General features: G+C 52.3%; 1 protein-coding gene across 2 annotated transcripts in view; it reads left to right on the top strand.

Annotated features, from left to right (window-relative positions):
- The window catches only part of BMP7 (bone morphogenetic protein 7), an 88,622-nt gene that overhangs the window by 19,796 nt on the left and 54,729 nt on the right, over nt 1-14,097 (top strand). For both annotated transcript variants that reach the window (XM_059407282.1, XM_059407281.1), the window contains exon 2: nt 12,954-13,146. In XM_059407282.1, coding sequence (XP_059263265.1) covers nt 12,954-13,146 — 193 coding nt within the window. The remainder of the gene's footprint in view (nt 1-12,953; nt 13,147-14,097) is intronic.

The following is a 14,097-nucleotide window of genomic DNA, read 5'->3' as shown; positions in this document are numbered from 1 at the left end:
TAGGTCATGATCTCAGGGTCCTGGGATCGAGTCCCGCATCGGGCTCTCTGCTCAGCGGGGAGCCTGCTTCCTCCTCTCTCTCTCTGCCTGCCTCTCTGCCTACTTGTGATCGCTCTCTGTCAAATAAATAAATAAAATCTTTAAAAAAAAAAAAAGGAAAAACCAAAAAAACCCCCCAAAACTTGAAAATGTGATATCAAGTGGGTCAGCTCTTGAGGATTGTGAGTTTTCCAGCAAACCTCCCCTGCCAGTCCCCGGGACAGGCTTTGCACACCCCCCACATCACCCTGTGTGCAGAACGAGTGCATATGGCTCTGTGGTGTTTCGGTTCGGGTACAGGGCTTTGGAGAAACTCTTATTTTGAAAGGGAGATGGGAGCCCAGCGTGAAGGAAATGCAGAACAATGTCTTCCTTAGCTGCACCTGCACAGCCAGGGCCTAATGAGTTTGGGTTGATGGAACCCAGACCTCAGGAAGGATTATAAATTCTCATTTGATTTGATTTGCTTCTAAAATACCTTAAACCAGCTGTGCCTGCCCAGCTGACCCAGGCGTCTGTGACTGCTCTGGGGGAAGGTCTGGAGAAGCACCCTCCTGTCCCGCAGCAGCTCCTCTCGCCGCCGCCAGCCACTCCTGGGGTCTTCTCTGGGCAGGGTCCCCCCCTGCCCCCGCCATGCCCCGTGATTGCTGCCTTCTGTGTCCTCGAATTCTCAGGGAGCCTCATAACCGAAGGCTCCTTCATGTCTCCATTTAATAGAAGGGGAACACTGAGCGTCCCAGAGATGGATTAACTTGTCCTGAGTCCTGCTGGCGATCGGCAGAGCCCATGTTCCAACCCAAGCCGTCAAGCCCCCTGGCCCACCTGAGCCCCAGCTTTCTACGGCCTCTTGAGCTGAGTGAGGCAAGGGCTCCCGTGGGGGAAGTTTCTGGACACTCTTTGCTAAGATACTTGGGACTCTGCCACGGGCCACGCAAGTGGGTACAGCAGATGAAACAGTGGCGAACACAACAAAACAGTGACAGCTACTGTCTTTCAGGACCTCCCTGTGTGCCAGCGAGCCAGACAGCCCCCGTGCCAGGGCTTCTCGAAGTGGGGTCCCCAGACTGTCAGCATCTCCTGAGAGTGTGTTAGAAATGCCGGTTCTTAGGCTCTACCCCTGAATGAAAAATGCGGGGCCTCAGCCCTGTGGTCTCTGTGTGAACGAGCTCCCAGACGGTTCTGGCGCACACTGGTCTGCAAATCCCTGGTCTGTTTTGACCCACCAGCAACCCCGCGGAGGAAGTATTCCCATCCTCCCGTCTTACAGGTGAGAAAGAAGTAAGTTGCTAAGCCCCCCGCGGGCGTTGGAGCCAGGCCTCCCACTCTAGCCCCGCTCCACGGTCGAAGCCTTTGTTCTGTGCCCTCGCTCAGTTTGTGTACTCTTGGTGAGGACGTAGACGAGAAGACAGGTCGTAGACAGGTTAGCGGGCCAACCAGTACAATAATCAGAGCAGTTAAGTTTGGGAGGGACATGGAATGGGCTGGTGGGGAGGGGCTGTGAAGGGACGGTGGCCCTGTGGGACTGTGGCCATCCACTTGAGCCCAGCTCAGTGAGAGGGAAGGGGCTGGGGTGCCGGACTGGACCTGCCGCAGAGCCCCTGCCCCGTGTTCTCGAACTTGATGTGTCTGCTGATTATTCCGTGTGATGTCACTCACCAACGGACAGGTTCCCTGTGGTCCTACCCCCAGAGCAGGGGGCAGTCATCATGCCCGTTTACAGATAGAACTGAGAGCCTTGGAACCACCAGCGTCCAGCCCAGGCCTCACACACAGCTCCAGGATTAAATTCTCATTGCTTCTGTGGCATTTCTCACAATGGAGATGACTTTGGTGGGCGGCGTGGGGGGAGGGGACCCTCCCCTTGTGCCTCTGAGAACGTGTATTCGGACCCTGGCTTGCGACAAGCTCTCCCTATATCTTGTTGCTTTAAGAAGTCAGCACAGGGATGCCACAGAGCATTGCTTTAAGTTCCCCAAGAACTTTCTACCATGACAGACAGGTTCTGCATCTGTGCTGTGCAAGGCGGGAGCCACGAGCCCCATGTGGCCGTTTAGATTTAGATCGAACACCAGAGCACACTTAAACCACCTCCCAGCCACACCAGCCGCCTCTCAAGTGCCCAGTAAACATATGTGGCTCGGGGCTGTCACACCAGAGGCATGGATGTATAATCCTGGTTTGGAGGTATTAGGCTGAACCATCGATAGGTCAAAATCAGTAGAATGTGGGTGACTTTCTATGGTATGATGTAATGGAAGCTCAGGCAAGACCAGGGAAATCCATCCCTTTGTTACAGGGGCAAGAACTGGGACCCCACCCACCTCGCTGAGAGCCCAGATGCGGCCCAAACCCAGGTTCCCAGACTCTCTTGAGGTTTGTCCGTCTGCTCGGGGATTCTCAGCTGGGCATGACTGACAGTGGGGCTGGACCATTCTCTGCGGGAGGGGGGCTGTCCTGGGCTTTGTAGGATGTTTAGCAATGTCCCCGGCCTCCACCCACTAGACGCCAGTAGCACACACCCCTTGAGTCCCGGCAAACAAAAATGAATCCAAGCATTGCCCAATAGCCCTCAGTGGGGTTTTGGGGGGTGGGGAGGAGAAAATCACCCCTAGTTGAGAATTACTAGTTGAGCTGAAAATTGTAGCTAGTTTCCATTCTTTTCCCTCCTTTGTAGTTGGGGATGGGGTTGGGACCCAGGGATCCCTGGGGGCTGGTTTCCTCCATCCGCGGAGATGGGCTGCCTGTGAATGAGGAATGGCTGCCCTTGGTCGATGGCAGAGAGATCGACATTTGCTTACAGCTCATTTTTCTTTTTTTTTTTTTTTTTTTTTTTTTTTTTTTTAAGGTTTTTTTTTTTTTTTTCTCAGAGAGAGATCACAAGTAGGTAGAAAGGCAGGCAGAGAGAGAGGAGGAGGAAACAGGCTCCCTGCCGAGCAGAGAGCCCGATGTGGGACTCGATCCCAGGACCCTGAGATCATGACCTGAGCCGAAGGCAGCGGCTTAACCCACTGAGCCACCCAGGCGCCCAGCTCATTTTTCTTTTGAGCTCTACCAGCGTCTGGGTCTTTTTAGGCAAACAACTGGCTTCAGCCCTAGAGATAATTAAACCCATCTTTTTTCCCCTCTCTCCACCCCATGCCCTAAACCCTTTGGTCCATTCAATTCACAATGATAACATTGTTCGAGCAATACTGTGCACATGTTGACATGAAGTGTTTAATCTTGTGGTACAGTAATTCCCCTGCCCCACCCCCACCCCACATCTGTGCCGCGGCACCGATGACAAATGCGGGGCCTGCCAGCGGCCGCGCCTCCGCGCCTGCGTCTCTGGCCATCTAACAAGGAGGCAGTGTCTGCGAAGACCCTCTCGGAGCGCCTGGCGCTGGGACTCCAGGTGGTCTTGTTGGCAGCCCAAGTATTTGGTGGAAAGTTCGAGAGTTGAAGCAGCAGTCCAGGGGCAGGGAGACAATGCTGCTTGTGTGCCCTCCGCCAGGCAGGGCCCTGCCCCCAACCCCGATGTGGGGGGATAGGGAGGGCAGAGGATGGGGAGACGGATGCATGCTATGCCGTCTTCAAGCTGTCACCCTGTCTCCAGGGCGACTTTGACCTTGGGCAGGAGCAAAACTTGCAAAGCGAAGAGGCACCTGAGTCGAATGCAGTCTTTACTCTCCGAGTGCAACTTTTAAGGTTACTCTTGAGTTCACATGTGTGCCAAGAGCTTCCGATACTCTAGAGTTGTCCTTACCTGATTGTCTCCGTGGCTATGACGTCTGCGGTGGCGTCCAGTGTCAGGGAGCAAGTCGGCATGGCGGAGTGGTGAAGACCATGTGGGTATTCAGACCAGTCGTGTGGCTGTGGGAAAGTCATTTTACGGCTCTGAGCCTCAGTGTTTCCATCTGCAAAAGGGGCACGATTCATGTGCCTACCTCTGAGTAGGATTTTTACAAGGATCAGTGAGATGTCGTGTGTGACACATGTGATGTGATGTTCAGGACAGTGAGAGGGCCTTTATAGTTGTGACTCACCCCCATTCGGGTGGCTACTCTCCAAACAAAACCCAACCTCAGAAAATAACAAGTCAGCACGTGTTGGTGAGGATGTGGAGAAATTGGAGCCCTTGTGTAGTGTTGGGGAGGACTGTGAAATAGTGCAGCTCTGTGGAAAACAGTGTGACAGTTCCTCAACAAATTAAAAACAGAATTACCCTATGGACCGACAATTACTTCTAGATACAGACCCGAAAGAATTGAAGGCAGGGCTTCAAGGAAATGTTTGCCTCCCCGTGTTCATAGGGGCATTATTTATAGTAACCAAAAGGTCGAAGCAACCTGAGTGTCCATCGACAGATTAACAGATAAACCAAACATGGTCTGTACACACAACAGAATACCGTTCAGCCTTGAAAAGCGAGGGAATCCTGACAGATGTCAGATGCTCCTGTGTAGATGAATTTGGAGGACAGGATGCTCAGGGAAATAAGCCAGACACAAAAAGATCAGTGCTATAGGATTCCTCTGGTGGGAGGTCCTTAGAGGAGTTGAATTCAGAGACAGAAAATGGAACTGTGGGTGCCAGGGGCTGGGGGTGGAGAATGGGGGCTCTTTTAATGCATCTTTCAGTCTTGCAAGATTAAGAGAGTTCTGGATATTGGTTGCATGGTGCTGTAAATGTATTTAACATGACTGAACTACAAAAATGGTGAAGATGGTAAGTCTTATGTATATGGTACCTCAGTTAAGAATCAAATAGAAAAAACAGTAGCCATTAGCCAGCTCAGGGGTCAGGCAGCTGACAGAGTTGCAATCCTTTCTTTTTTTTCTTTTTTTTAAAGATTTTATTTATTTGCCAGAGAGAAAGAGTACACACAAGTAGGGGGAGCAGCAGGCAGAAGGAGAAGCAGGCTCCCCGCTGAGCAAAGAGCCCTATATGGGACTCGATCCCAGGACCCTAGGATCATGACCTGAGCTGAAGGCAGATGCTTACCAGACTGAGCCATCCAGATGTCCCCAAAGCTGCAATCTGACTGGGCTTTTATCTGTCTTTGTCCCACTGCACGATGACAGAGGGCTCTCACACCTCTCTGGGGTGGTCAAGAAGGGCTTGAGGGTGTGAAGAGACACGGAGATATTTTCTTGGGAGCATCTGTTATTTTAGACTCTTACGTGATAGTCCTTTCCTTTGCCTTTAGGAAGGTGTCCTCTCTTCTGTAGCAGACCTGTGTCAGCACTCGTGTTCCCGAAAGAACATTTTCCTGTTAGAGTACTTGGGTATGTCTGGTCCATTTTCCAGAGCTCCCAGTTTATGTCATGCCCCTGCCAACTTTTTCAAGCTCCTTCATCTTGCCATGTAAATCTTTGAATGAATGAAAACTCATCATCAAGGTTCACATCCTTGAAGCTGTGGGACCATAAATTGCCTTCCGACAGCTGCCATGGTCACAGTCAGCTCCAGTGAATTCTGGCATGTGCCAGAACCTTCTGGATGAATTGCATCCATGTAAGAAAGAAGGAAGCCTGAATTGGAAATTTTGGAGTTAAATCAGGATTGGCGGGAGGATCTGGGACATGGAATCTTAAGCAGTCAAGGGTCCTTGAAAGCTCAGTTCTAGCTTCTGGTTATATTATGGTCTTTGGTTGGTTCTCTTGGTTCCCAGAGCCTCATCGTCATGAAAGGGGTTCATAACTGGAGCTTTTGGGGACCAGTCTATTTCCTCTGCCTTTTCTCTGGGGCTGGTCAACCTCCAACCTTCTTCAAGACTGCACTCAACACTTTCCCCGTGAACTCCCTCGTACCTAAACAAATACACTGGGGTTTGCTAGAATAAACTAAAATGAACTGTTCCTTTAGGGACTGTGTCTCCTTTGGTCCCATTGCCTGCTACCCCTAAACTCTTGACGTGGAAATGGTCAGATGCATATACTAAAGATGACCATGCTCTCCTGCCCTCTGACCTCCTGCTTCAAAGTATTTACCCAATAGAAATGTGGTCACCGAGAGGCACACGCAAGGATGTTCCTCATAGCCCAGTTTATAACAGTCCCAAACGCGAAACTATCCAAAGGCCCATCAGAGAATAGACTGTGGCCCACTCACGCCACGGGGTTCTACACAGCAGCGGAAATGAATGATCACCACTACAGACAACCAGGCGGACACAGACACAGAAGGGTAAGCGCTCGGCGGGCGAACTGAGTCTGTGGCATCAGGTGTTGGGCTGGCGGTCACCTTTGGGAAGGAGCGGCTTGTGTCCAGAAGGGGCCCCAGAGGTATCTACGGTCAGAGGAATGAATGTACCATTTCCCGTGCTGGGTACGTTTGTGTTGAGATAGTTAATCAAGCTTTGGTTTGTAGCTTTACTGTATGCATGTTATTTAAAGGCTAGAAGGAATTTTCATGGAGAGTAATATATTCAATCCAGTCGCCTTATGGAGCCCTACGTGTGTCAGGCTGTGCCGGGCACTGGGGGTTCATGATGGGGTCAGTCATTGCTTTCTGCTCGGTCGAGGGGTCATCTTGGGGATGACCCGGGTGGCTCAGGTGTTAAGTGTTTGCCTTTGGCTCAGGTCATGGTCCCAGCTTCCTGGGATCAAACCCCGCATCGGGCTCCCTGCTCAGCGGGGAGCCTGCTTCTCCCTTTCCCACTCCCCCTGCTTGTGTTCTCTCTCTTGCTGTGTCTCTCTCTGTAAAATAAATTATATATATATGAAAAGTGGAGTCATCTTTTGTTTGGAAATTATCCAAGTCTAAAGAATGCAGCTTTCCTGGCAAATGGTCACTTGGAGGTAACCACAGTCGCCTGGATGTGTTTCCCCGCCCATCCATTTCCAGGTGTGGAATATTACTGGGCTCGTGATTATTTTGTGCAGAACAGCTTTGGTTGCAAATGGTAGGTTGCGGTCTGTCAAGTTGCAAACCCTCACTCCAAGTGAGCTTAAAGGGGACTTGTTTGAGGGGTTCCATGTAACCCACAGACTGAAAGAACTGAAACCCCAAATTTCAGGAAGGATGGGGATCCCCCCACCAAAGGATCAAGCCTGAGAGGCTTCCCTCCTCAAGGCTGGTGTCCGTGCCCCACTGCCTGGCATCTTCCTTCTCACGGGCCAGCTTCCTCTGCACAGCAGGGGCACGTGGCGGCCCACAGTCCTAACTTACACCCTTAGAGTTCAAGGCAGAGACGACAAACAGGGGCTGTTTAGCAGCAGGTGTGAGGAAAATAAAAAACATCCCGCGTTTGGCCCAGCTTGGGGCTTGTTCCCTCCCATGCCTCAGCTCTGTATAAAAGGGTCATGGGACAAGATGGTAGCTCCCTTGGGACCACGTGGTGTGACAGAGAGAGCCCCAGTGAGGCTTTCTAAGAGAAAGAGGTGGTACAGTCACATCACCTACTTGTGGCATGACAGCGACTGGTTAGTCCTGCAGCTTCTTTGCCTGCCCAGCAGGAGCAAAAGAAATACGATACCTTCTATGCCTGTTTTCTCGCACCTGTAAGAATTTATTGTATTCTGGGGTGTATGACTAGTATGGACATAGTATAAATATATTGGGGCACCCATACGCCCTCATTTTACAGGGTTAAATATAGTTCTACAAAGCACGATTCTCAAACCTATGCTTCGGTGCTGGTTAAATCTGTGCTGCCCCGGCAGGTCTACAGGGCAAGATCCATTTGGTTATCATACCCCTTCGTTCAGAGGACGCTAACTTAGTGAGAGCTATGCCTGTCCCTTCTGTGTCATGTCAGTGGGAGGAGGCGCTCAGATGCTGAGAGGAGGCAGAACTCTGGGGCTGTACGTGAGGCAGAGGTCTCCTCTCGCATGTCCAGGGGTCATGGGAGGGGACGCCCGAGGGGGTGGCTTCCGGTTCCCACCTGCCTCTGCCCTTTATGGACACCCTCCAGCCCAGAAAGACCCCTCCCAGAACCAGCTTTGGGGTCATTATCCCAGGCTTTTGTAAAATGACACTAGAATTGGCTCTGGGGACAGTCTTGGGGCTGGTTGCTGTCAGGATGGTGTTTTCCGGAATCCATTTTCTTTGGACTTATCTTTTGGTCTCGGGGATTTGGGCCCTTTTAATCTTTTGAAGATGAAAGTCTTCGTTAATGCCTGTGAGCTCTCTTAGCCGGTGGGGTGCTGGAATGTTCAGGGCGGTGCAGAGAAAGCTGGTTTCCCAGGGTCTGGGTTGTTTTCGGAAAGCTTCTCTTTATGGACAAAGGGAGATACCAACTCTAGACAATTATTGAAAAACCCAAGTCCTGGGTAGTCAGGTATGGTAATGTAAGAAAGACGTGGAAAGCTGTATTTTCTCCCTAAAAGTACATTCTTCTACCTACTTCAAGGGTGACAGTTGAACTGCCTTGACCCCTGAGCTCGAAACGGTGTGGATTCCCTACTGTGGAGTGGCTTCTGTAAAAATGGAAGCCTTGGAGGGATGAGATTTGGAATTTGGTTTGGACTTTGAATTATGAACTGCTCTTTAAAAAAAAAAATGACTGTCTTTGATAGATTACAAAATTATTTTTAGAACCCACGGTGATGTGGTTTCAGGAAGAGCAGAAGGTGAACATGGTTCCTACTGCTCATTGTCTTAAAATAATTAATGAAGGCCATGCCTTGCAGGAAGCTGTCCGGGAGAGCCTGCAGATGTTTGCAAGAAATTTACCCTGACGCTATGCATATATCTTGTTAACAAAAGAAACCTTACAACCTTGGTATCTTAACTGTCTTAACAGTTAAGATACGTTTTATCTTCTACATTTAAGAAGTTACATATACACCTGCTGCTACAGATTTATTTTTGTGATTATGTGTCAGTGTTTTCTTTCTTCCCTGGGTGTGACTTGAATGGTTGCACCTGTGTTAATGCCCTGCTCCTTCAAACATTTCTTTAGTGTTACCTCTGACTGTGATACTTTTCAAATACAGTTGTCATAGCCGAACTATGCGAATACCCACCTTCGAATAAGGCTTCTTCTGCGTGGATGGCATTCTCTCGCCTCCCTGTTTGAGAGGCCCCATGACAATGGCAGACATGAACTTATATTGCCGTAAGTGCCGACTCTGTACAGAGAAAGGGCCACTATCATTATCCTGGGACGAGGGGAGGCATGCAGAGGTTAAATCACTCGGCTGAGACCACACAGCTGGTAGGGACACAGATTCGAGCTGAGCGCACTTGGCTTTAGAAAGGTCAAGGTCAAGAGTGTGAGCTTTGGAGCCCAGCGATGGACCAAACTTGTGACCTTGAGCAAGTCACCTGCTTCTCCGTACCTCAGAGTCCTCATCCGTGAAATGGGGATGAATCCCACCCCGCCGGGCTGGGAGTGTTCAGAGCAGGAGCCGATTCAGAGCAAGTGCTCCCTGAATATGCCTTTTTGTCCTTCTGCGTTGTTCACCTTCTTCATTGTAAGCGGGGGGTTCTGCACCCCCATCTCTGGGGATCCAGGACTGAGGCAGATGGAGACTTTACGTGGCCTGTCAGCTTGCAGGGAGGGAGGTGGCCCATGGGATGCTCCCCTGTTCTTCCACAGCTCCTGGGGACTTTAATGGGACTAAGAGGATGTTCGAGGAGTGGCCAGAGAGTCGGGGGGAAAAGCTAGCTGTTCACAGGGGAAGGAACCACAGGAGGATGAGGTTTTCGAAGGCAGGAAGAACCAGGTGCTGCATGCTGGTACCTGGAAGACTGGCAAGATCATGGCCATAAGACAGCCTTTCCATTTTGTTAGGAGATGGTCCTCGGTGACCTCAGGTCGGGTGCTGCGGGGCTGGGGGGCAGCTCAGGCGTGGTCATGGCTGCTCACTCAGTGAGGGGGCCCGGCTGGGGGACTGCATAGGCTCGTGCACGGACTGCTCGCTGGCGGGGAGCTGCTCTCCAGGGGTGACTGCCTTACTGCCTTCAGCCAGGCCCTTGCAAAAAAGCCCTTGACGGCCCCCAGACTGGGCCCATCTCCCTAACAGGATGAACTTGTGTTTCTCCACCATTCCTCCTGACACCCTCTGAAAGAGCTCCCAGGGCGATAGTTGGGGTGAACGGCTCGGCAATACGACTGATGGGGAGCACACACAATTCCACTTTCGCCCATGCCTCCCCACATTCACCAGATACGGGGCGCATGGGTACCAGAATGCCCTGCTCTGAGAGCCCCGAATTGGAAACGACCCGAATGCTCACAGACTGCAGAATGGACATGTGTATCGTGGTGAAATCCACGCGGGGACTATTGCATGGCATCAGGGCTGGGTGGCTGTCCCCAGGCACACAGATGGACCACACAAACACTGTTGAATCAAAGAGGCCACGGACAAAAGAATATGTATGGTGTTATTTCCCGTTTGTGATATTCTGAAACGAGCAAAACCAACCTGAGATTTGAGAAGTTGGGGGAGAGGAAAGGGGAGCTGGCGACATTCTGTTTCTTGGTCTGGGAGGAGGCCCCGTCGGGACACTCGCGGCAACACACACAGAAGCACACACACGCATTTTGCGTGCACTTCGTATGTACGCTGAGTAGCAACGAGAAAGTTCTGACCACAGGCTTAAGAGCTGCCCTAGCAGAGCCGGAGGCGTGGCCACTGAGAGGCGTGGCTGAGATTTGGCGGGGTCTGGGTTTGAGGTCCCGCTCTGGCCCCGGGCAGGGCAGTCAGTCCCTCTTGGCTCTTAGGTACGTCCCCTACCAACGTGGCATTGCGCTCGCCTTTTAGGGTGACCTGAAGATGGCGTGAGAAGGAGGACAGAGGCCTGGCCCCGGGCATTAACACAGTGACCAACGCAGGGCGCTTTGCTCTGCTCCCTCATTCAGAGGTCCCCTCCTGGGCTCAGCTGACCCCCACCATGGGCTGCACTTCCTAGAGGCTGCCACAAAGACCCTTACCCTACCTGCTTTCTGCATAAATCAAAGCTGGGGACGCCCCCATCAGCATTCTTTGTCCCCCAACTTAGCCTTTCCCTGAGGCTGGGTCAGGAGGCACGTGCTCCGGGTGGGGGGTCAAGGACAGAGCAAGTGAGGAGGACACGTGCAGTCTTCAGTGACCACAGGATGTTTTCTGGAGAGGTCATTCCTGTGGCCAGCTCTCCACGTATGGCCCAAGATTCCAGCAGCTGAAGATGGGAGGTCACTTCCCAAGATCTCCCCAGAGGCAGAGTCACTGCTGTGCCTAGCCAGAGTTCCCTGGCCTTGAAGACTTCACCTGCCCCGTCTGCCCAACAGGAAACAGCCTGATGAGGATAATCCGTCTCAACCCCAGCCCTCATCCCAGTATCTTTTAGAACTATTATTAAGGTTTAAAACAGTTCTGTTGTTGTTGTTTTTAAATGCAGGTCTGTAGGAAGGGCCGTTGGGCTGCCGGTGTTGGGAACAGTTTTCCTCCAAGGTGTTCATGTCCTGCCTGCAGCTGGGCAGCCCTGACCCTGCCTGAGAGCCTCTAGGGATTAGGAAGCTGAAGCCAGAGGTGGACCTGGGCACATTTCTCCTCTATTTCTTGTATCCCTGGTCGTCCCCCCACCGTAGGCAGGAAGCAGAGATGGGGCTGTGTCTCCCGGGAGAGGAAAGGCATCTGCAGATGTCACACACTTGCTTGAACTTGGCCCTTCTGCATCTTTCCAGCCCTTGATTCCCAGCTTCATCCTTGCTCCGTTTTGGACCAAAGGATACATGAGCCTCGGGAATCACAGGCCCCTTCCAGAAACACTCTTTTGGGGCTTACATCCATTTAACATTTATTATCGATGAAATGGGCATAATCTCTCAGTCTAGTCTCACTGTCAGTATGAAGGAGAAGAGTTGAGGCCTTTGCCTTGTTTTATCCTGAAGTCATTTTATTTTATTTATTTTTATTTTTTAAAGATTTTATTCATTTATTTGACAGAGAGATCATAAGCAGGCAGAGAGGCAGGCAGAGAGAGAGGAGGAAGCAGGCTCCCTGCTGAGCAGAGAGCCCGATGCGGGGCTCGATCCCAGGACTCTGAGATCATGACCTGAGCCGAAGGCAGCGGCTTAACCCACTGCGCCACCCAGGTGCCCCTCCTGAAGTCATTTTAAAAAGCCACACGCCCGACCTTGCTGTTCGCTGCTTTTTCTGCTTTTAGTCTAAGGCCGTGGTTGGAAACTCTGGCGGTTGTTAGAAACATCTGGGGTGCTTTAAGAAGTACGGGTTTTTGGGCCCCCTCCCCAAAGATACTGAGTCAGTTGGCTCAGAGTGGGATGACCACAGCCCAGCCCCCCATGTCAGCCTCCCACCCCCCATCTTCAGTGATTTCGCTTCGGGAGCTTGAAATCGGCCAAAATGGAAACTAACAGACACGACCGATAAGGTCCCAGAGACCCAATTCCTCAACATTGACCAGCGCACCACTGAGACAGGGCGTCAGCGTTTTCCCACAGCCCCCATGGTGATTCCCACCTGCTGCTGGGGCTGAACACCATTGGGCTTCAGGGACCCCATGACAAGCAGAGTGAGGTCTGTCTACACGCGTCATAGCTCACCGTTGTCAAGCCCTCCCAGACGCTAAGCTGCCGGTGTTAGGTTTCTTAGCTCTCCCAACAACCCATGCAGGATAATGATCCTCATTTTTGGATAAGGAAAAGGAGGTCTAGAGAGATTAGCAGGTCTTGTGCAGGCCTGCCAGTTAGTGGCTGACCCTGGATTTGAACCCAGGACCATGAACCAGAGTGTGTCCAGGGCCTCTGGGATGGCTTGGTCGGTGCCCCACTCTTCCCAGAGGGTTGATGCCGAGTCACTGCTCTCGTTCAAGGGGACCACAGGGCCAAGGCTGTGTGTCTCCAGGCTTCCGCGGGGCAGCGTAGAAGGGGCGGTGAACACCAGGAGGGTCCAGCCGTGGGTGGGCTTGGACTCTGCGGTGGGAGAGTGAGAGCCGGGAACTAATGAGCCCTTGGTGTGGCGTGTGCTTCCTCCCTCCAGTGGAGCACGACAAGGAGTTCTTCTATCCACGCTACCACCATCGGGAGTTCCGGTTTGATCTTTCCAAGATCCCGGAAGGGGAGGCTGTGACCGCAGCCGAATTCCGGATCTACAAGGACTACATTCGGGAGCGCTTTGACAACGAGACGTTCCGGATCAGCGTTTACCAGGTGCTGCAGGAGCACTTGGGCAGGTGGGTGCTGGGACCGGTGCCGGGGAGGGGTGCTGAGCTGCCCTCAGCGGCAGAGGAGGGAGGGAGTGGTGGCTGGGCTGGGGCCGGAGCGGTCGGGCCATGTATGTCCCGGGCTGCCAACCATGTGCCGGGCCCTACACTGCACCGTGAAGCCCAGCACATGACCTCAGACAACCAGTGAAGGCGGCGATCTGTAAGAAAATGGGATCAAAACTCTAACCCAGAAATAAACAGGCAGAGAGAGAACTCGGCCTTCTAAGAATCACGAGGTCAGGAACCCAGATCTTGGGTTGGAAGACTTGACTGTCTGGAGACCCTTTGGTTTCGAGGTCTCCTAAGAGGTCAGGAGGCTCAGAGATGGGCCAGAGCATGGAGTGAGCATATCGGTCCTTCCGGAGGTGACTGTGACCCCCCCCCGCCCCCCTCCCTGCCTCAGTGGGGCTCAGGCTAGTGGACTCCTGTCATGGCCGGATGCCATTCCCCAGTAAGGCATGGCGGGAAGTTGCTGTGGGCGCCTCCTGATGGACAGTCCCAGCATTTGCAGTGGGAACGGGGACCTGTTACCACTCTGGGGACAGAGGAGACGTCACCACCTCCTTCACGGGTCATCTTAAAGACTAAGACAAGACTAAGACAACCAAGCCTCTCTTTCTAAGGGTTTCCATTGTTTTGCATTTGTTACCTGGTTTGTATTCCCGCAGCCCTGTGGGGCGCCGCTCCTGGATGCGGGGAGCGTTAGGAGCTGAAAGCCGAGGGTGAATCATCTGCCTGCTGCCACCCAGGGAGACAGTGGCCAAATTAGGACTTGTACCTGGGTGTACAAAAAGTAGTTCTTTTGAAAAGACACTTTTGCGTAGGTAAGACCGTCACGTTGTCACATGGACAAGAGAACAGCAGCTACAGTGGCCAGGAAGACTCCATCCCGGCTCTGGGCCCCGGGCCCCACCCCCC

This window comes from Mustela nigripes, chromosome 7 (assembly GCF_022355385.1).
Source record: "Mustela nigripes isolate SB6536 chromosome 7, MUSNIG.SB6536, whole genome shotgun sequence".
NCBI classification, from domain to species: Eukaryota; Metazoa; Chordata; class Mammalia; order Carnivora; family Mustelidae; genus Mustela; species Mustela nigripes.
This window is presented reverse-complemented; position numbering and strand designations above follow the sequence as displayed.